Genomic DNA, 21,878 nt, shown 5'->3' on the forward strand with positions numbered 1-21,878 from the left:
TCTGATGACTGCTTTGTGAGCAAGCCATAGTGTGGACGGGGAAATATCAGGGGTATCATTGTCCTGAAAGTACTGTGTGAGCGCAGTAGCGATCTCCGCACGAACATCAGCCTGGTGCAGTAAACTTTCATTGAGGCGCCATCTGGCTGACGGAGCCGCTCCAAAGCCCTTGGTGATGGAAATCGACACAGGGGCATGGTCAGACCACGTAATATGTCCAATGTCAGCCGCTTGTACATCCTGCAAGGTAAGCTTGTCAACAAGGAGCATGTCAATCCTGGAGTAGCTGGAGTGGACTGTGGAATAGAATGAATAATCCCTATCCATAGGGTGGAGGATACGCCAGGAATCGAAAAGGGAATGTTGGTGAAGCAATTGCTGAAACTTGGACCCTTGGGTAATCAGCGATTTCAAATACTTGGAGGATAAACGAGCCGAGGAATCTTGACTAGGGGCTGAAATTAAATTGAAATCTCCCCCCACAATCACTCTGCCATGCCGCACATCATGTAACTTAGCAAGAACTTTATCCAAAAACGGTAATTGCCCTGTGTTAGGGCCGTAAAGGTTCAGCAGTGTGTAAGGGATGCCATCAATACAACCTTGCATGATCAGAAAACGGCCCTGAGTGTCACAGGTCTGAGAGTGTAACTGAAAATTCACCTTGCTACTAAGAAGGATAGCTACCCCCCTTGTCTTGCCCGGAGCCCTAGCATGAAATTCCAAAGGATACAATTTATACGCTAACAGCCGATGGTTGGATTTGGACAGGTGAGTTTCCTGAATCATCACCACGTCTGCCCGCTGTGATTTGAGTTCATGAAATAGCATATGACGCTTGTGGGGCGTATTTAAGCCCCTAACATTGAACGGCATGTGGACAGCCGACGTACGACAAAAAAAAAAAAAAAAAGGGAAGAAGAAAGACAGGTAGGAAAGAAAGAAATGAGCAGCCAGAGACTATATGAGCAAACCAATTACTGTAGGTATTAAGTAATCGCACAATGAGAGAAAGCATAAAACAGAACACCCACCAGAGAGTGTTACCATGAGGGGGAGAAAACAAGAAAACAGCAATTCCCAGGAACTGCTGACATGCTCGCATTATAACATAATGACGTCAGAACACCGAGGCAAAACCCATAGTACACCACACATAGCACTAACACGTAACAGCACAGAAGTACAATGTAGAGTAAAATACAGTGAAGACCCTTGCAGAGGTGGAGCGCACATATAAAGTAGGAACTAAACAAGCAGTATCATAATACCCGGCACAAGGCCGAGTTACCGGTCAGTGAGGGAAGGTAGAAATACGACGAGCAAAATGTATGGGAAAAACAGAAAAAGTGTGTGCGTGTGTAATCAAACCATGCGAAAGCTGCAACGAACAAGCAGCAAAAGGATCAGTGATGAGAAAACCCCCCCCCAAAAAAACCCACATAAAATAAAACACTGTGAACTCCCCAAAAATAAAAGTAAATGAGGAGGGCAACGGCCCATCCAGGCTCACCAACCCTGCAACCGAAACAGGACGGCATCGGGTCGCCAGAAGGAAGACGCGCCCCGTCCTCAGTCAGGAGAGGCTACCCGCATAGGGTCCACAGACAAAACTCCCCGAAACGGTGAGGGAGTGAAACAGGATCGCTGGAATCGCTGCTGGGCTTCAGGAAGACACCGGTGGGGTCGCCGAAGGCAACGCAGAGGGCCTCTCTGGATCCTTAGTGTGTGTGCGTGAGTAGTGTTGTCGCGTCGTCCTCTGCCGGCTGGGTTTAGGAGGCTCATCCGCCGTAGGGGGTCTAGGAGGGACGGAAGCAGGGTCTCGATGGCTCAAGACGTCCTCGTCGTCCTGGACTAGATTCCAGCGCTGGAGGAGGTGTAGGCCCTCCAAAGGCAGCTTGGCTACATGCAGGACACCATTCCGGGAAATCAGCAGCTTGGTGGGGAAGCCCCATCTGTAGGGAATATGGTTGGACCGGAGCGCCAAAGTGATTGGAGCAAAGGAGCGTCTCCGAGTCAGAGTCTCGGAGGATAAATCGGCAAAGAGTTGAATTTGGGTGTACGGTGCAGGAAACGGTGAGAGCCGGCGGGCTTGGCGCATAATAGCTTCTTTGGTGGAGTAATAGTGAAGTCGCAGAATCACATCCCTGGACACAGTCGACGGGAGAGATTTCGGTTTCGGAATCCTATGGATCATGTCTATACGAAGCTCTGGAACCGGGGTATCAGGTAAGAGAGTAAGGAAGATTTTACGGGCGTAATCCGCTAATTTACCATCCGGTACATCCTCCGAAACGCCACGAAGCCGCAGATTGTTCCGACGGGAGCGATCCTCCAAGTCGGCCAGCTTGGAGAGCAATGTGTCATATTTGTCTTCCAGCATGTTGTGACGGTCGACCAGTTCATTAAAGGTTGAAGTAAAGTCTTCAAATTTGTGTTCCATGTGCTCCGTGCGCGTGCCTAGCTGGGCCAGGTCTTGCTTGAGATCGGTGAGCATGCCCTTTATGGCATCCGTCATTGAGGATTGCATGGAGTCCAACATGCTGCGTAGGATCACTGAAGTCACTGGCGCCGCAGGGTCGAGGCCCAATTCATTCTCATCTGGAGCGTTTGCCTGAGGCGTGAAAGAAGGCTCTCCGCCATCTTGGGGCCTATCACTGTGCCGGGCATCCTTGGTGAAGTAATGGGGTAGCTTGTGTGGGGTCTTCTTAGGGTGTCTGGCAGACATCCCACCTGTCTCAGGAGTGCCGAGATAGAAAGCTGGCAGGTAAAAACCCGGTGTTCAAGCTGTTTTAGCCGGTTTTATGCTCGCGTGTTGGCAGAGCTACACACTCACGCGTCCATGCAGCTCCGTTGCCAGGCCACGCCCCTGATCTAGTGATTTATTATCCACAGCTCACCTACTCTAAGTTTCTTTTTTCACTCGACTGAGACAAACCACTGCCGAGCACAGAATTAACCGGACACAAGTTTCGCCATTACATATGATGTCATCTGGGGACGCCAGTCTGGCACTTTTTTTCAAAAGATTCAGCCAGTTAAATGTGCCTCCAGAATCGTCATATGTAATTCTAGAGTGTTTCAGTTGGTTTTATAAAACTTGTAAGAAAATTATAAATATATATATATATATATATAATGTAAAAGGGTGAAGCCGTATTAGTCCAGTAGACACGATGTCAAAAAATAGAGTATTGCAGAGTATGCGGTGATACCTTTTTTATTGGACTAACATAATATTAAAAAGACAAGCTTTCGAGAGTTATCCTCCCTTCATCAGGTCTGAAGCAATACTAATCATCATGATAGAGGTTACAACTTAAAACAAGTGATGGTATAGGGGGGGGGTTGAGTGGGGTGTCGTAAATAATAGGTCTGGAGGTGAGAAATGCAGAGAGGTAGAGAGATAACCCAGGGACAGAACAAATAAACTTAGGGAACCAATAACCACAGTAAAACATCAAAGATAACAGCAATTAGACATTGGATGACTAGATGAAGTTCATATGAAGTTCTGGTAGTGTGTAAGGAAACCAGAATCCACATTAAGTCCCTCTTTTATGGTGTTAAAATGTGTAATCATTTTCATCTCAAATGTTTTTCTTTCCTGAGAGTCTCTGAAATTTCCTTTGAGTACTTTAATTTTTAGGTTTTGGATGGAGTGATTGTTCTGTGTGAAATGATGTCCTACAGGGGTGCAATATTTTTCTTCCTCGTGGTTTTTGATGGAGCTTCGGTGCAGGTTCATTCTAAGGTGCAGCTTAAGCCCAGTTTCTCCAATGTAGCACCCTTTGTCACATGCAGAGCATTGTATGATGTACACCACGTTTGCCGATGTACATGAGTAAGAATCTTTGATGCTGTATGTTTTGTTGTTGTGACTGGCTGTGTTGCTGTCACATATATGTTGGCAAAGTTTGCAGCGGGATTTGTTGCATGGTACAGTGCCATTCTGTGTATGCTCCTGTTCTGGGGCCAGTTTGCTGCGCACTAATCTTTTCCTCAGGTTTGGTGGTTGTTTGAATGCCAGTATTGGGGGTTGAGGGAATATTTTTTTCAGTATGGGGTCTTCTGAGAATATCGGCTGTAGGTCTTTAATAATTTTGCGGATTTCCTCAAGAGTTGGGTTGTAGGTAACTACCAGAGGGATCCTGCTTGTGTTATCCTTTTTTTTGTATTCTAGAAGCCTTTCCCGTGGTGTCCTTACAGCAGATTAAATTTTTTTGGATATAGTTTTTTCCTTGTAGCCCTTCTTCTTAAATGACTCTGCCAGCGCGCCCAGGTGTTTGTCTCTGTCCTGAGTGTCAGAGCAGATACGGTGGTATCTTATGGCTTGGCTGTAAATGACACCTTGTTTAGTGTGTTTGGGATGAAAGCTTGAATTGTGAAGGTAGCTGTACCTGTCTGTGGGTTTTCTATACACGGAAGAGTGAAGAAAGCCAGAGGTGACAGTTATAGTGCAGTCCAGGAAGCTCACACTGTGTTTTGAGAAATTCATTTTGAGTTTTATAGATGGGTGGAATGAATTAAAAGATTCGTGGAATTTTAAAAGGTTTTCTTCTCCTTCTGTCCATATTATGAAGATGTCGTCGATGTAACGGTAATAATTATGCGGTTTGTGGGGGTGAGTGGCTAGGAATCTCTGTTCCAAGTCAGCCATGAAAAGGTTGGCATATTGCGGTGACATTTTGGTGCCCATGGCTGTCCCGGTCATTTGTAGGTAGTTAGTGTCATAGAACTTGAAATAGTTGTGTGTCAGTATAAATTCTATGAGCTTGGCGATGGTTTCACTATCATATTTTTGTGTGGCATTGCTGGAGGAGAGGAATTTGATGCAGGCCTCAATACCATCTTTATGGGGGATGTTGCTATATAAAGACTCCACATCCATGGTTGCAAGTATTGTATTGGCAGGAAGGTTACTAACTTGGCTCAGTTTATTGAGAAAATCAGTGGTGTCCTGTATAAAGCTCTCAGTGCTGATAACTAGGGGCTTAAGAATGTTTTCTATAAGGCCAGATATAGATTCGGTAAGAGTTCCCATACCTGTAATAATGGGCCGTCCTGGGTTGCCTGGCTTGTGGATTTTGGGCAGCATGTAGAAAGTGCCTATTTGAGGATTTGAAGGCACAAGGTTTTCCAATTCTTGTTGCATGTGTTTTGAGAAGGATCTGATAAGTTTGATAAGATCTTCTGTATATTCCCTGGTGGGGTCCTGGTTCAATTTTTTGTAGTAGAATTCATCTGCCAATTGTCTATTTCCTTCTGCCATGTAGTCCTGGGTGTTCATGATGACTACTGATCCACCTTTGATCCCAAACACACTAAACAAGGTGTCATTTACAGCCAAGCCATAAGATACCACCGTATCTGCTCTGACACTCAGGACAGAGACAAACACCTGGGCGCGCTGGCAGAGTCATTTAAGAAGAAGGGCTACAAGGAAAAAACTATATCCAAAAAAATTAAATCTGCTGTAAGGACACCACGGGAAAGGCTTCTAGAATACAAAAAAAAGGATAACACAAGCAGGATACCTCTGGTAGTTACCTACAACCCAACTCTTGAGGAAATCCGCAAAATTATTAAAGACCTACAGCCGATATTCTCAGAAGACCCCATACTGAAAAAAATATTCCCTCAGCCCCCAATACTGGCATTCAAACCACCACCAAACCTGAGGAAAAGATTAGTGCGCAGCAAACTGGCCCCAGAACAGGAGCATACACAGAATGGCACTGTACCATGCAACAAATCCCGCTGCAAACTTTGCCAACATATATGTGACAGCAACACAGCCAGTCACAACAACAAAACATACAGCATCAAAGATTCTTACTCATGTACATCGGCAAACGTGGTGTACATCATACAATGCTCTGCATGTGACAAAGGGTGCTACATTGGAGAAACTGGGCTTAAGCTGCACCTTAGAATGAACCTGCACCGAAGCTCCATCAAAAACCATGAGGAAGAAAAATATTGCACCCCGGTAGGACATCATTTCACACAGAACAATCACTCCATCCAAAACCTAAAAATTAAAGTACTCAAAGGAAATTTCAGAGACTCTCAGGAAAGAAAAACATTTGAGATGAAAATGATTACACATTTTAACACCATAAAAGAGGGACTTAATGTGGATTCTGGTTTCCTTACACACTACCAGAACTTCATATGAACTTCATCTAGTCATCCAATGTCTAATTGCTGTTATCTTTGATGTTTTACTGTGGTTATTGGTTCCCTAAGTTTATTTGTTCTGTCCCTGGGTTATCTCTCTACCTCTCTGCATTTCTCACCTCCAGACCTATTATTTACGACACCCCACTCAACCCCCCCCCCTTATACCATCACTTGTTTTAAGTTGTAACCTCTATCATGATGATTAGTATTGCTTCAGACCTGATGAAGGGAGGATAACTCTCGAAAGCTTGTCTTTTTAATATTATGTTAGTCCAATAAAAAAGGTATCACCGCATACTCTGCAATACTCTATTTTTTGACATCGTATATATATATATATATACACACACACACTCATATACACACACATTTAATTATTTTCTTACAAGTTTTCTAAAACTCACTTACATAAGAGCTCCACAAAAAAACACCCAGGTTACCAAAAAAGCAGAGAAAAGAAAAATATCAGTGCGCTATTTAGGTGCTTCCACATTTGTCTGGTTGCAGCTTGCTGTCCAAGGGTTAATTGGGAGGAGGTTTATTTGCACCTCCCCAACACATTAATAAGGTTTTGGTAGCAGTATAAACTGCTTTGTGTGCCCACTATGTAGGAGGTGAGCGTAGGTTCTCACCCTATTGAGAGTGTGCCTTGACGTGGCGGGTGAGCTTAATTATGCTTTGGCCAATTCATATAACCAAAACCTCTCATTTATATTATGTTTATATATTTGTTGCCAACTTTATTAGGATGAAAAGCGCAGACAGTTTGTGTTTTTTGTATACCAAAAAAAACAACAGGAGCAAGTGAGCATGGAGGTGAGTTCTGTGTGATGACTTTGCATTAGTACTTAAGGGCCGCTGTTTACATGATGAAAACTTTAAATGTCAAAGTAGTTGACGGTACATTATCGGGTCCTTCTAGATTGTACAGCTTTGCACCCTCTCTCTGTAAAGCGAAATACCCGTTTCATTGAAAAATCACATTTTAGTGGTGTACAGTGTATATATAAAAAAATCGGGGATTTCTTTCAATACCCATTTATTCACAAGATTACAGGTTTTTAAATTTTACATAGCTAGTATAAAAATGGGGAACGAATAACAAAACCATCTGGTTTCAAAACCATCCTATACCCCTATATGAGTTTATTTAGTTTTTTAGATTTTTTGGATGACTACCTTATCCCTACTAACAATGCAAACCACTAACATTACAATACAAACTAACAATTAAATATATATATATATATATTTAAAAAAACAAAAAACCCTTAAAACCAATGTATTTAAAAACTCCAAAATCCTGGATCTAGAGACTCGGGGAAGCACTGTTTCTTGCTTTTCTCTGTCTCTCTCTCCAGCTCATGATCACAGTGAGAGCAAGAGAGACAATGAACAGAGACAAAGACAGTGCTTACAAGCATTTTCTCTGTTATCTGATGGTATCCATGCATATGATATAGAATATTCTATAATATAGAAGCGATCACATGCATGAAACTGCAGGGATCTGCTATAGACTGACCACTCAGGTCATGGAGCAGTCAAGACACCAATGTCTCTGCAATTTTAACCTTTCCTGTACTAGGTATTTTATGGGTTCTGTAGAGCCATCATTTCATGACATACCTGGCACGTCATCTTTAGCTAAGGGGTTTAACAAAAGATGTTGAGTGTATATTATTATTATTACATGAAGCTATTCTTAAAAAATTACATGCAGAGAAATATTAAACATTGTCACGGAAACTTCTGTGCCCTGGACTCCTGGAAGAGCCCCCTGCTCGGACTAGGCTTGCCGGATCCACTATTTCCTACAAAAGACTATTATCATTGAGTGGATTGCCAACATCATTTCCCCTTTGGTGGATTTATGTTTGAGTCACCTTGTACCCCTGGCAACAGGGTGACCATACCAGAACCCAGGTTAAGCTTCCCAGACAAACTTCCAGAAGCTGATCGGTTATTAGAGCTCAGGGAAGCCGAAAATGCTCAGTGCGTCTGAGCCATCTAACCCTGGTTGAGTGAGCACTCAACAGGGAACTCCACCTTTTCACAACTAGGGGAAAACATCCAAGAGCCCTGAAACTCTTCATCGGGTCGGAAGTCAGCCATGAAACAGACTATTTCCGGCCCCCACGACCGATCAAGGCGCTATTTGAACCAGGAATGGTAGGGGAGGCAAGCTATCCAGGGACACCTTATGTTCCCCAGACTATTTCTCCACAAGGCTTCCCTGACTCCCATATTCGTGTGCAGAAAAACATTTTAATATTTTAATGCGAGTTGTTGAGAACTGTGTGTATTTTGTGGACCCAATGTGTGTGTTACACTAAGTATGTTCCTTATCTGATTGAGCTGTGTATGTAAGGCTATGTATTTCTGCAATATTTTGTTCTCACTTCAACATTGGTTCTGTCTGATGCTTGGGGTGGGTTGCCATAATAGCTCACTGTCCGTTTCAGGATAGTACCAGCACTGTATAAGCTATGACTAGCTCCAGTGCCATTGCGGATTGGGTGTACAGGTGTCCCTCTTCCTCTCTACAGTGCTAGTCCTGCCTCCTGCTGAAGGGGTTAATCGCTGGGGTTTCGGAAGAAGGAAGCACAAGTGTATCCATCCGAAGGGAAAGGTCACAAACACATATTTCTACAGTTTGTTAGCTGTTTTGAATATGTTACTTCAGTACTTTCTGGGGCAGAACCTTCCAAGCCCCCATCATTACCCTTTACATCAAATGCAGATGTCAGTTTGTTAATAAGTAACCATGTTGGCATTACATTATCCCATAATATAGAAGAATGGGGGGGGGTTCTGTGAGACACCAGGGGGTGCAGTTATTATATGCAACAAAGCTGCAAAACATAGTACATTAATATGAGAAAAAAACCTACTGAAGGCCCCCTATCAATCTCATGTAAACCAGTGATGGAACTGGCTGCCAGGAGGAGCAGTACTTGAGCACTGCTCTGCAAGAGATTACCGTATTTGCTCGATTATAAGACGAGGTTTTTTTCAGAGCAAATGCTCTGAAAAATACCCCTCGTCTTATAATCGGGGTCGTCTTATAATCAGACCTCAAATAGGTCTGACTATGAGACGACTAAGATCCAGATCCCCCGCAGCTGCAGGGGACCTGTATCCTCCTGTCTCCCCCCCCGCCCGCCCCACTTACCGGTACCTCTGAGTCCCCGGTGTGTAGCTGGGGCAGCGTGTAGATGTCTACGCAATTCGCGTAGACAACTTCCGCTGCAGCAGGAAGGAGGTGTGGCTAGCAGCGGGGGTTGTCTGCGTCCATCGCGCAGACCTTCCCCGGCTGTCAGAGATCAGAGTTCCCCGCACATGACAGGGAAGTCAGAAGCACCGGTAAGTTGGGGGGGGCTGGGGAGTGTTAAATGGGGGGCATAGGGCATTTCTGGAGGCAGAGTGCTCTGTGAAACGTCTTTTAACCCCCTTAATGCCACTCTGCCTCCAGAAATGCCTTTTTAACCCTCTATACGCCACTCTGCCTCCTGAATGCCTTAAACCTCCCTATATGCCACTCTGCCCCATAAGATGTCTTTTATCCCTCTAAATGCCAGAGTGGCATATAGGGGTATAAGGCATTTCTGGAGGCAGAGTGGCACATAGGGGGTCAAAAGGCATATCATGGGGTACAGTGGCATTTAGAGGATTAAAAGGCATATCATGGGGCACAGTGGCATATAGGGGGTATAAGGCATTTCTGGGGCAGATGTGCATAACTGGGGGGCAGGTTGGAAAATAGAAGGAAATAAAACCAAAATATTTTTCTCAATCATAGCTTTTATTAAAAAAAAATAGTTTAGATGAATTAACATTTACTGGTAAAACTTTTTTCCTATAGGGTCGTCTTATATTCAGGCTTTCTTTTTTTCCTTAATATTAAGGAATTAAATAATTAAATTAATATTCAGATTTGGGGGGTTGTCTTATAATCAGGGTCGTCTTATAATCGGGCAAATACGGTAATTTTGATGGAATGTCTCCATCTCCTGCAACGCAAAAGAATGTATGTATAGAGAGGATTCTGATACAAATAAAGTTAAATATACGGTAACACTCAGCTATACATTAAAGTGTCTAAGATGGCTGGAGTGTAATAAAACTCCTGCTCATACTGTCCATGATTTGTCTCACTGGCCACTATTAGCCATACTAATACAGACTCAGACACACATGCCTGTGATACAGCCAACTGCGGGAAATAAACATGCCAAATATACTTCAAAACCTGGTACAGCCACACACCTGTCGCTGCTCAGGAACGTCACTATGGGACATCTGCAGTACAAACTGGATGAACTGCGGCCAGCCTTCCAGCTTCACATTCCTCAGGATCGCTGCAGATAGCTGGGCAACAGCGTAACGGACCTTGTGCCTAAGTCAAATACAGATGTACAAAATCTGAGATAAGGGAAGGGCCAATATTAACAGAGAAAAAAATTACAGCTAAAAGAGATATTAAGGTTCATGCCATTAGACATGGTACAACCACAGAGAATCAAATAACATTCAGAAGTGAACACAAACAGCGAGAAGAACAAATGCAGGGTTTACTTACTCTGGTTCCCTTTGGATAGCTTCTAACAGAAGACTCTTTAGACTGTAGTGAATGAAAAAAAGGGATATAATAAATAAGGAGGCCAGTGTTGGAGGTTTAGTCGTACCAAAAGACCTGAAACATCTACAACTGTAAACGCAGTAGATATTCATCTACCAATATCGCCAGGCTCTTACATGATCTTGAACACTTATAACAAAGAACAACAGATGAACAAAACAGTCATATCAATGGCTAAAAAATATATTAAATATAAACCCCTTCAGTCCCCTATAGATATACCTGTACATCCTGGAAATGCATCTAGCAAAGCCCTTTAGGACGTACCGGTACAGCCTGACTTTCTTGCAGCGGCAGGGACGTCTGCTGCCCGATCGCTTGTAACGACTGCCCGCACGAGTGCCGGAAAGCCGTTACATTTAAAATGCCTGATGGGATATCCGATTGCCCCGATGACGCACCGATTACAGACACTGTGATCCCCAATGCAAGTCTGTGGAGACTTGCATGGAGATGACAGTGTGAACGATGCAGGGGGATCGCAGGGAGGGAGGGAGAAACCATGTTTCTCACTCTTCTCACAAGCTGAAAAAGTAAACAAAACCAAAAAAAAGGAAAAAAAGTGTTCAATAAAATACAAAAAAATAAACAATAAAGAGAGCTAAGTGATGTCATTGTGACATCACTGGCATTAATATGTTCATATGGTCCCTTAGAGGACCTCTAACCATACTACACTGATAACAGTGCAAAAACAATTTACACAAAAGAAATAAAAAATAAAAAAAAATAAAAACCCTTACATCCCATTGCCCTAACACAACACCTAAAAGGTACAACCCTCCTGCCCCGTTCACAACCACCGAAGCCATAAGTCTAAAAAATACTACCCTATAGCGTACTATATGTAAGGGATGATTATGGCCCTCTAGAGAGAGAGAAAAAACTAAGGCTGTTGGGTATTTCTGTAATCAGGGGATCCAGCTAAATTTTGACCGGGTTTCTCTGCTGTAACACATACCCCGTACAGAAGTGTTGGTGAAAAAAAGCGCAGGAAATAATTTCTACGACCACCTTTGACAGTGATTGGTAACCAAATAGCTGCATGACCTCATCGGATAGTCTGGGTTGTCTGCTTTACAGAAATATATACTTTTGTATTTTTGGTTTATTTGTTTAAAATTAGAGTTGTAATCCCATCATACCTAATGCAAAAATTCTATGGCTTTGTAAAAAATAATGTACACCTTAAGTGCTGGGAAAGTATGGAAATTCTATAAAAATTAGCTACTTCTGAAATCAGGACACCTGAATTGATTTTTTGTCACTTTACCTACTTTTGTGAGGATTCAAAGGCAAAACTATATAAAAAACATTTTTTTTTATTTTTTATATAATTCTCGCTAGTTTTTACTAAATTTCTCATCCTAAATTTTCAGCTAATTATCTACGGTATCAAAAGAAAACTTGAAAAAACAATATATATTGATATACCGTATTGGCTCGATTATAGGCCGCACCCTAAAAGTTAGGGGCTTTTTTTTTTAAGAAAAATTTTGATTTTTAGAAAAAATACACAGCCGTTTTTACTTACTTATAGATTTGCCACTCTGCCTCCAGCAGATATGCCGCCACTCTGCCTCCAGCAGATAGGCCGCCACTCTGCCTCCAGCAGATATGCCGCCACTCTGCCTCCAGCAGATATGCCGCCACTCTGCCTCCAGCAGATATGCCGCCACTCTGCCTCCAGCAGATATGCCGCCACTCTGCCTCCAGCAGATATGCCGCCACTCTGCCTCCAGCAGATATGCCGCCACTCTGCCTCCAGCAGATATGCCGCCACTCTGCCCCCCCCCCCCAAAATATGCTGCCACTCTGCTCCCTAGACATGACCCCCCCCGACTTACCAATGCAGTCTCCCTGGTGTCTAGCGGGGCCGGCGGGGGACATCTGTTAATGTACATTACGCAGACGTTTACCGGCTACGGCGATGCAAGCCCCCCGTGGGAAGTCCCGGCAAGGTATATTGTTAAAGCACATTGAGCAGACGTGCCGGCAGCGGAGGTTGTTTACACTCATCGCTGCAGACGGTGAACGTCTGCGCGATGCGCTCAGACAATCTCCCGTGCCGGCACTCCCCCCTCCTGGGAGGAGAGGCTGTGTCAGCGTATCGGAGAATAGGATGTAGGTCCCCTGCAGCGCTGTGGGGAATCTGTATCCTAACCCTGCTGCCTGCCTGGCACCCAGAACGTCATGTCGATGCGAATTGCGCATTCCTGCGCTAAACCCCGAATATAGGCCGCACCCCCACTTTAAAGTGGGGGGAAAAGGTGCAGCCTATATTCGGGCAAATACGGTATATACATATGTATACCTACATATATATTAGGGCTGCAACAACTAATCGATAAAATCGATGATAATCGATAATGAAATTCGTTGGCAACGAATTTCATTATGAATTAGTTGAATCGATTTTTATCGATTATAAAATGAGGGTTTTTTCAGAGCAAATGCTCTGAAAAATACCCCTCGTGTTATAATCCGTTAGTGTGACTCACAGGAGTCACAGCAGCAGTTGCTACTTACAGTTCCTCCCTGCAGTCACTGCCGATTGGCCCGCCCACTTCCTTTTTCCAGTCCCTCCCTGCAATCGCTGCTGGAGAAAGAAAGGGGCGGGGCCAATCGGCAGTGACTGCAGGGACGGACAGGGAGGAAGAAAGGGGCGGGGCCAAACGGCCGATTGGCTCCGCCCATTTCTTTAGCATCGCCATGGCTGTGACACTCATCTAACTGTGAGTATAAAATTAATATTTGGGCTGCTGAAAGTTAGGGGAGGTGTGGGTTAATTTAGGGGAAGTTATGGTTAATGGGGTGTTTAGGGGCAGCTATGGTTAATGGGGTGTTTAGGGTTAATTTAGGGGCAGCTATGGTTAATGGGGTGTTTGGGGTTAATTTGAGGCAGTTGTGGTTAATGGGGTGTTTAGGGTTAATTTAGGGGCTGTTGTGGTTAATGGGGTGTTTAGGGTTAATTTAGGGTAGTTGTGCTTGATGGGGTATTTAGAGTTAATTTAGGGGTAGTTATGGTTAATGGGGTGTTTAGTGTTAATTTAATGATGAGGACTGAGGGTTAATTTAATAAAGTTAACTTAAGGCGCAGTTAGAGGTAAAGGGGGGCAGACTAAGGGGAATCTAAATCCTGGGGGCAGTGAAGATTAACCCTGTACTTATTTATAAAAGTATGGTGTCAGTGTGATGCGAACAGGTCTGTGACTCTGAGGGGACTATGAGATATCTGGGGGTATAAGGCATATCTGGGGAGGATGGAGTGACATATCTGGGGGTATAAGGCATATACGATATATAAGGCATATGTGGGGAGGGCAGTGTGGCATGTCTGGGGAGGATGGAGTGGTGTATCGGGGGGTATAAGGCGTATCAGGCACAGTGGCATATGTGGGTGTAGAGTGGAGTGGAATATGTGGGAGGCAGCGTGGAGTGGTATATGTGGGAGGCAGCGTGGAGTGGTATATGTGGGAGGCAGCGTGGAGTGGAATATGTGGGAGGCAGCGTGGTATATGTGGGAGGCAGCGTGGTATATGTGGGAGGCAGCATGGAGTGGAATATGTGGGAGGCAGCGTGGTATATGTGGGAGGCAGCGTGGAATGGCATATGTGGGAGGCAGCGTGGCATATGTGGGAGGCAGCGTGGAATGGTATATGTGGGAGGCAGCGTGGAGTGGTATATGTGGGAGGCAGCGTGGAGTGGTATATGTGGGAGGCAGCGTGGAGTGGTATATGTGGGAGGCAGCGTGGAGTGGTATATGTGGGAGGCAGCGTGGAGTGGCATATGTGGGAGGCAGCGTGGAGTGGTATATGTGGGAGACAGCGTGGAATGGTATATGTGGGAGGCAGCGTGGAGTGGCATGTCTGGGAGGCAGCGTGGAGTGGTATATGTGGGAGGCAGCGTGGAGTGGAATATGTGGGAGGCAGCGTGGAGTGGCATATGTGGGAGGCAGCGTGGAGTGGTATATGTGGGAGGCAGCGTGGAGTGGTATATGTGGGAGGCAGCGTGGAGTGGTATATGTGGGAGGCAGCGTGGAGTGGCATATGTGGGAGGCAGCGTGGAGTGGTATATGTGGGAGGCAGCGTGGAGTGGCATATGTGGGAGGCAGCATGGAATGGTATATGTGGGAGGCAGCGTGGAATGGTATATGTGGGAGGCAGCGTGGAGTGGTATATGTGGGAGGCAGCGTGGAGTGGTATATGCGGGAGGCAGCGTGGAGTGGTATATGTGGGAGGCCGCGTGGAGTGGCATGTCTGGGAGGCAGCGTGGAGTGGTATATGTGGGAGGCAGCGTGGAGTGGCATATGTGGGAGGCAGCGTGGAATGGTATATGTGGGAGGCAGCGTGGAGTGGTATATGTGGGAGGCAGCGTGGAGTGGTATATGTGGGAGGCAGCGTGGAGTGGTATATGTGGGAGGCAGCGTGGAGTGGTATATGTGGGAGGCAGCGTGGAATGGTATATGTGGGAGGCAGCGTGGAGTGGTATATGTGGGAGGCCGCGTGGAGTGGCATATGTGGGGGGCAGCGTGGAATGGTATGTCTGGGAGGCAGCGTGGCAAGCCTGTGCTCAAATGTGCATAAATTGGGGGGGCTGGTTGGGAAATAAAGACAAGAAATACATTTTATCAGGTTTTTTTTTTATTCTGCGTTTGTATGTAACATCATTTGTTTATTAAATTATTTTAAACAAATGAAAAATGTACATTCATTTTTTTATCCGATTAATCGATTAATCGAAAAAATAATCGGCCAACTAATCGATTATGAAAATAATCGTTAGTTGCAGCCCTAATATATATATATATATATATATATATATATAGTTTACATAGATACGCTATTCGCAGGAAAGGGGAATAATAGTTGAACCGACATACCGCACCGTTCTGCTGTTTTTGAAGACAAAAAAACAAAAAGATGTAAGAGAAGAAGCAGTGCTGTGCAACAAGGAGACGGACACAGAATGAGATAGGGAGACATTTTGAGAGAACGTGAGCGAGAGTGAAAGCGTAAAAAAGTGTGAAACAGCATGAGAGTGTGAATGAAGGTGAGTGAGAAACCAACCAAATTCAAACAAAAATTCAGAGCTTTTTGCTTTGTTTCGTTGAGGATCCTTCCTCGTTTTCACTGACTTGTACCAATTGACGAAATTGGCAAATGTCATTAAAATTTTAATTTGTATGATTCCGAATGCGCAAGTCTGATAAATAGTCGAAGTCAAAGGGCTTCATATAAAGAACAACATGTGACACAAAAGGCAGCAGCTCTTATACTCACTTCTCTTGCTGCTCTTTAGGAATTGATTTCCAGTGTTTGGTGAGACGCCTGCGTAACAAAACTGCAGCAAACTGTCGGATCTGAAAAAGATATACAAAAAGGTAGAGTTCATTTATCTGAAAGGATCCACAAAGACTAGAATAAATAAATATGGTTGGTTCTGTATTGTAAGATGTACACCAAAAACCAATGTACAGAAAGAACAGTAAGCTTGTTTGAGCTGGGCACACCTTACTTTTTACACAAATCAAGAAGATAAACGCCACTTCACTCCACAAATAGTCAGGCCAATTGACACCAGAACAGGCACTAAAAATCGTCTTTATTTACTTCTAAACAGACAAAAAAAGTCATGCCACTGTACAAACCGCTGAACCACCCTTACTCACAGAGTATATTGATTTGAGCTATGACCCATCAAAAAACACAACATAGTAAAGGGGTAAATTTTAGCTAATGACCATGTGCACGTATAAAAAAAGCATTGTTAAGATATTTATCACTTGCAATGTAGTGATTAACACAAATGAGTATGTATGTGACAGAAAAAAATAACGAACGGTGATGCGCCTGTGCACATATATAGGTATGCCACAATGCTAGCTCCATAAAAAGATATCGTGATAATCAATATGATTAGCCACAATAATAAAATCACATTAATGGCACGCTGACTGCACAAGTTGATGCAAATGAAATATATGCATAAATGACGGAAAGAAAATCAACCGTGCCCCAAAATAGATTTCCATCTATACATGTTATTATGTTTAACGCCACACCACAAGGAAGAAAAACGATAAATGTCCTACAAATTAAGAGCCCACTGAACCACTTAAGTTGTTCTTGCTCTACATTATTGTAGGTAAACGGTTCCTGAAAGCTACCTCTTTCTCCCTTAACCTCTTACCTAATAGATTCCAAGTGGCCCCAAAAGAGAACCAGTTAAACACAGGTTTTCCAGTTACGGGTGAACTTAATATAATTTAAGGTGTATTACTCTTTTTTTTAAGTAGGCGAAAGATATGCAAATTTCAATTTCTTCTTCTTCACATTACAAATAATTATCATACAGAAATGTGCGAGAGTAATAGCCAGGGCCGGCCGAAGACTTAACGCCGCCTGGGGCGAAGTTTAAAATGCCGCCCCCCGCCGACGCCGGGGGGTGCGGCATTATCTACCCCCCCACCGGTACTTACCCTTAAACAGTCCTGCGGCGAGTCTCCCTGTGCTGCCACGGTGCCGGCTTGTAATGCTGAGCGCCGGAAATTCACGTCACTTCCGGCGCTCTGCATTACAAGCCGGCACCGAGACCGAACAGGGAAACTCGCCGCAGAGGACAGAGAGAGGGGCGCCGAGCGGGTAAGCGAAAACCACTCGGTGCCCCTCTCTCTCTCCTCCGCTTCAAAAAAAAAACCGCTTGGGGCGGCAAAGTGCCGCCCCTTCTGAAGTGCCGCCTGGGGCAATTGCCCCAGTCGGCTCCATTGTAGGGCCGGCCCTGGTAATAGCTCCCCCTGCCGTGCCAGCAGTCACTATGAGAGGTGTACTTCACACGGTGTGCTGTCAATACCTGTAAATCTTGTGCTCCTCTCAGCACTTCACACAATGCTGGAATAATCCGTGGATCCTTAACTGCTTCTTTCAGCTGCGCTGTGGCCTGGTAGATAAAAAGAAACTAAATTAACAAAACATAAACTGAAATGTGAAAATGAAGTGGAGAAACCGACTGTCACCCTGGGCAGCGATTTTAGATAGTAAGCTCAGAGGCCTACAATTCTTGTACGTATGAAAGTGCCTTAAAGCTAAGTGAAAAGCTGACAGACAGGGTCTTCAACTATATGCACTCTTTGTTATGTATTTGTTGTTATTCTCATATTACAATGCTATGGAATATTTTACCACTTAATAAAGAATAGTAATTAATAATAATGCCCTTACCCATTTTGAACGGTGGAAAGACCCAATGTGATTTAGTTTCAATAAAAATGGAAAAAAAGCCTTTATACACATTAGCTGTGGATGTAACTAATTGTGTTACTTGGGATGTGTCGACAAACAGCATGACTTTGTATGGCTTGTGTGCCTCTTTGTTTACATATTTAGGTATCAACACATTATATTATATGCATCAATACAGCTTGAAGACGTGTGTCACAACACTATTTATACTCTCACAATAGTGTGGAAAGTGTACACACTTTAAAATCACTCACAATCCGTGCGCGTGACTTTCATCCCTCAACTACTTTAAACCACTGGAGGAGATGCAAGTCTGGCACAACATGTATTGAGATGGATTTTTTAATTGAGGTCTTTAGCCCATGACTGTATGCAGCGAGTATTCAGAGTGAAGCTGGTTCAAGTTTCATGACTTGCATTGTGCATTTTCAACCATAAGTCGACTATTTCATAAAGCATACAAGATGCTGTGCGAATTCTGTGTGTATATATATATATATATACACACACATACATACATATATATTACACCCGCATATAATGTGCACACTGTGTGTGTGTATGTATATACATGTCCTGATGAAAGTCAGTAATGACTGAAACGTCGACTTGACTTTGAATAAAATGAAATTGTCTATTTAAAGACCTGGAGTGCTGACCATCTTTTTGAAAGTGTTTTACATGGAAACTGCTGGTTACTAGCACCGGGCTTGGAATATTTGGAATGGTGTGCAATGGACTCTGTGAGTAAATATATATATATATATATATATATATACACACACATACATACATATATATTACACCCACATATAATGTGCACACTGTGTGTGTGTATGTATATAAACACACACATATAATGTGCACATTGCGTGTGTGTACATATATATATATTTATCTATCTATATACACACACATACGACGTGCACACCAGCTCGACTTATGGCTTAAAACGCACGACACAAGTCATGAACTTGAACAATCAGAAATGCCAGTAATATATATATTTTTTGAATATGAGGAATTGATGTAATCTCCGCTGTACGTGTATGTTACTGATTACTACGGTAAATGGAAGCGAGAGCTGGGACATTCACTGCCACAAGTAATGACATCCGAACAACTATCCCTAACCTGGCAGCACTTTGAGGAATGGGAGATACATGACGGGATAGGAATGTGGAGAGTGAAAGGGAAAGCACATTTCATGTGGGGCCTACATTCTGCATCCTTTTAACCCTTTAGTAAACACAGTAAGCTAGCGAGCGTTCCCGTCATCAGCTTGATGGCTGTCGGGATAAAGGTGACGTGCGCCGTAAAATAAGCCTAATTATGGCTAAAAAGAGCTTTTTTTAAAAAGGCAACTAAAACTAATAATAGGCTGCATGGCGCCATTGATGGCATACCCCGACAGCTCTCTTGTAAATAACACCTTATAACGCTCTGGCTAACTGTTACAGCGTCTCCTGAGCTGACAGTTAACTCCCTCCTGCTTGAGGTAACTAAGTACTACTTTCCAGAAATCCTAACTCCTCACTATCTATATGAGGAATGCGGATGGGTGTACAGCACGCGAAGAGGATAGTAGTCTTTCCGAGAGCCCACGGCATGTACCTGCTGTATAACAGCATTGTCCGGCTGTAGCAGACTGGTTAGAATGGTTTCCAATATTTCAGCCATTAGAGCCAGGTGGGAGCAGATACAGGCAGCCTAAGACACAGCAACCGGCATCCGCCACTCACTGCCTCCTCCACGTGGGTTGTCTGATAGGCAGGCAGATCAAAAACCTCCTAAGCTAAGCGCCACCTGCTGGCCGGGAGTACTCAAGACGACAACCCTTTTCCCTATCTTTCCCTTTTCTGTATATCTCCCTTCTTCTTTCTCCCTTTGCTCCCTTCCTCTCCCTTTTCTTTTATCTTTCCCTCTTTCATTTGACCCCCTTTTCTCATTCTACTCTTTAAATGTATCTCATATTTTCCATTTCTCTTCTGATTTCACTTTATCTCTCCCCTTTCTCCCTATCTTCCCCACTTCTCATTATCTCTCCCCTTCTCATTATCCTCCCTATTTCTTATTATCTCTTCCTTTTCTCCCCACCCTTCCCCTTTCTCCTCATCATTATCTCTCCTCTTCTTTATCGCAATCTCTCTTCTTTTTCTTTATCTCTCTCCCCTTTTTCCCCAATCTTCCTCTCATTCATTATCTCTTTCCTTTCTCCTCATCTCTACACTTATTCATTATTATATCTGACATCTTCCCCCAATCTTTCCCTTGCCTCTTCTCCAATAACTCACATACTCAGTGGCACACATTTTTGCATACACTCTCACAATTGCACAGACTTGCAATCACGCCAGCAAACATGTACTCACTAATACGCACTTAAATATAAACATCCATGGTCACACACACTTACTCATACATACCCATGCTTACACAAAATATAGTTACACATCCATGCTTACACACCCATTGACACATCCATGCTCACACACACGTATATATGTGCTCAAATACTTACACAATAATGCTCATACACAAACATACATAAACATGCATGTTCAGACATGCGTGTATGCTCACAAACACTTATACGCTTTCCCTGCTCCCCCACCTTACTCTCTCCTTTCTTCCCTCAATCACCTCCCAACAGTAGATTTTCTTTGTTGCCTTAGCCGCAGGTTCCTCTGACCTCGTGTTACGTGACCACACTCGGCCTCCCTGGGCCAGTCCAGAATTGCTTATAAAAGCTGGACCTGCCCTCTGTGAACAATTTTGAACCGGCCTGGGGGGCATTAACTGATCGTGGTGTGATGCAGTGGGTAGCACACAGGGCAGACCACCCCCCTAACTTATGCCAGTGGTGCTGAACGCTTAGCATTAGTCTGGGTCCGGTTAGAGGAAGATGTATGATCTCCCCAGATGGCCTATAGCCCCTAACAGGGACTCTTGTGCTAAAGTATGCTTTAGCCCCAGAGTCTCCATTCGGGGCTATGAAGTGGAGACTTAAGCCCCAGTAGCCTCCAAATAGCGAACCTCCTTGACATGCCTATTCATTTTTTCCAAACTTCAAATATTCAAATGTTATTTTCTGTTGTGACACTTTAGCAGCCTACATCTTAAAATACCCCCACAAAAGTACATCTTTTTGGAGAAGACAACCCAGAATATTTCACAAAGGCCATTGGACACTTATCATGCAATTATTTGGTCACCAATGTCAGGCAAAGGGAGCCTTAGGAACATTAATTTTTGTAGCTGAGATAGATTAGGGAATGTTAAAAGAAAAAACTATTGATTTCACAATTGTGTGGGATTACGTTATTATAGAATAGGATATAATCTCTGTTACAACAACCCACAGTGCTCTGAAAAACAGGATTCTGTGTGTATTTCCACTAACTATGTTGCTGCATTTCCCCCGGCACCAGGGAAGAGTTTAATTTCTGTCTTTCTCAGGTTGAAATTCTGAAGAATTTGGAGAACATTATCTTTATTTCACAATCTTCTGTGGGGAAAAAGTCTGACAAAAAATAGGATATTGGTGCTTTTGTTCATGCAAGAGGCCTAGCATCAGGGGAGTGCTGGGATCTCCAGGTCAGGTGTAAAGCAAAGTGGCCCAACTAGCACCTTGCCCCCCTCCGTAACTCACATATGTACTAGCACACAAATGCACATACACTAACACACACCTATAGATACTCACTCATGCTAAAACATCCCCTTTTACATACACATTTATGCTCATACATACTTGCACATACACATTTATGTAAAGGTATAATGAATCATGAACAATGTTACAGGAA

The 21,878-nt window shown here is 43.7% G+C and overlaps 1 protein-coding gene across 1 annotated transcript in view; it reads right to left on the bottom strand.

Moving 5' to 3' along the window:
- The window catches only part of LOC149300504 (importin-4-like), a 55,270-nt gene extending 35,521 nt beyond the window's left edge, over positions 1 to 19,749 (bottom strand). Inside the window, exons 1-5 of the mRNA XM_089485012.1 lie at positions 19,684 to 19,749; positions 17,681 to 17,767; positions 16,111 to 16,190; positions 10,769 to 10,810; positions 10,456 to 10,585 (exon numbers count right to left, since the gene is read on the bottom strand). Of these exons, the coding sequence (XP_089341138.1) occupies positions 10,456 to 10,585; positions 10,769 to 10,810; positions 16,111 to 16,190; positions 17,681 to 17,767; positions 19,684 to 19,749 (405 nt within the window). The remainder of the gene's footprint in view (positions 1 to 10,455; positions 10,586 to 10,768; positions 10,811 to 16,110; positions 16,191 to 17,680; positions 17,768 to 19,683) is intronic.
- Positions 19,750 to 21,878: the final 2,129 nt, after the last annotated feature.

Source organism: Sceloporus occidentalis, unplaced genomic scaffold (genome assembly GCF_023333645.1).
Source record: "Sceloporus occidentalis isolate IW3139 unplaced genomic scaffold, rSceOcc1.0.p SCAF_24, whole genome shotgun sequence".
In the NCBI taxonomy this organism is placed as follows: domain Eukaryota; kingdom Metazoa; phylum Chordata; class Lepidosauria; order Squamata; family Phrynosomatidae; genus Sceloporus; species Sceloporus occidentalis.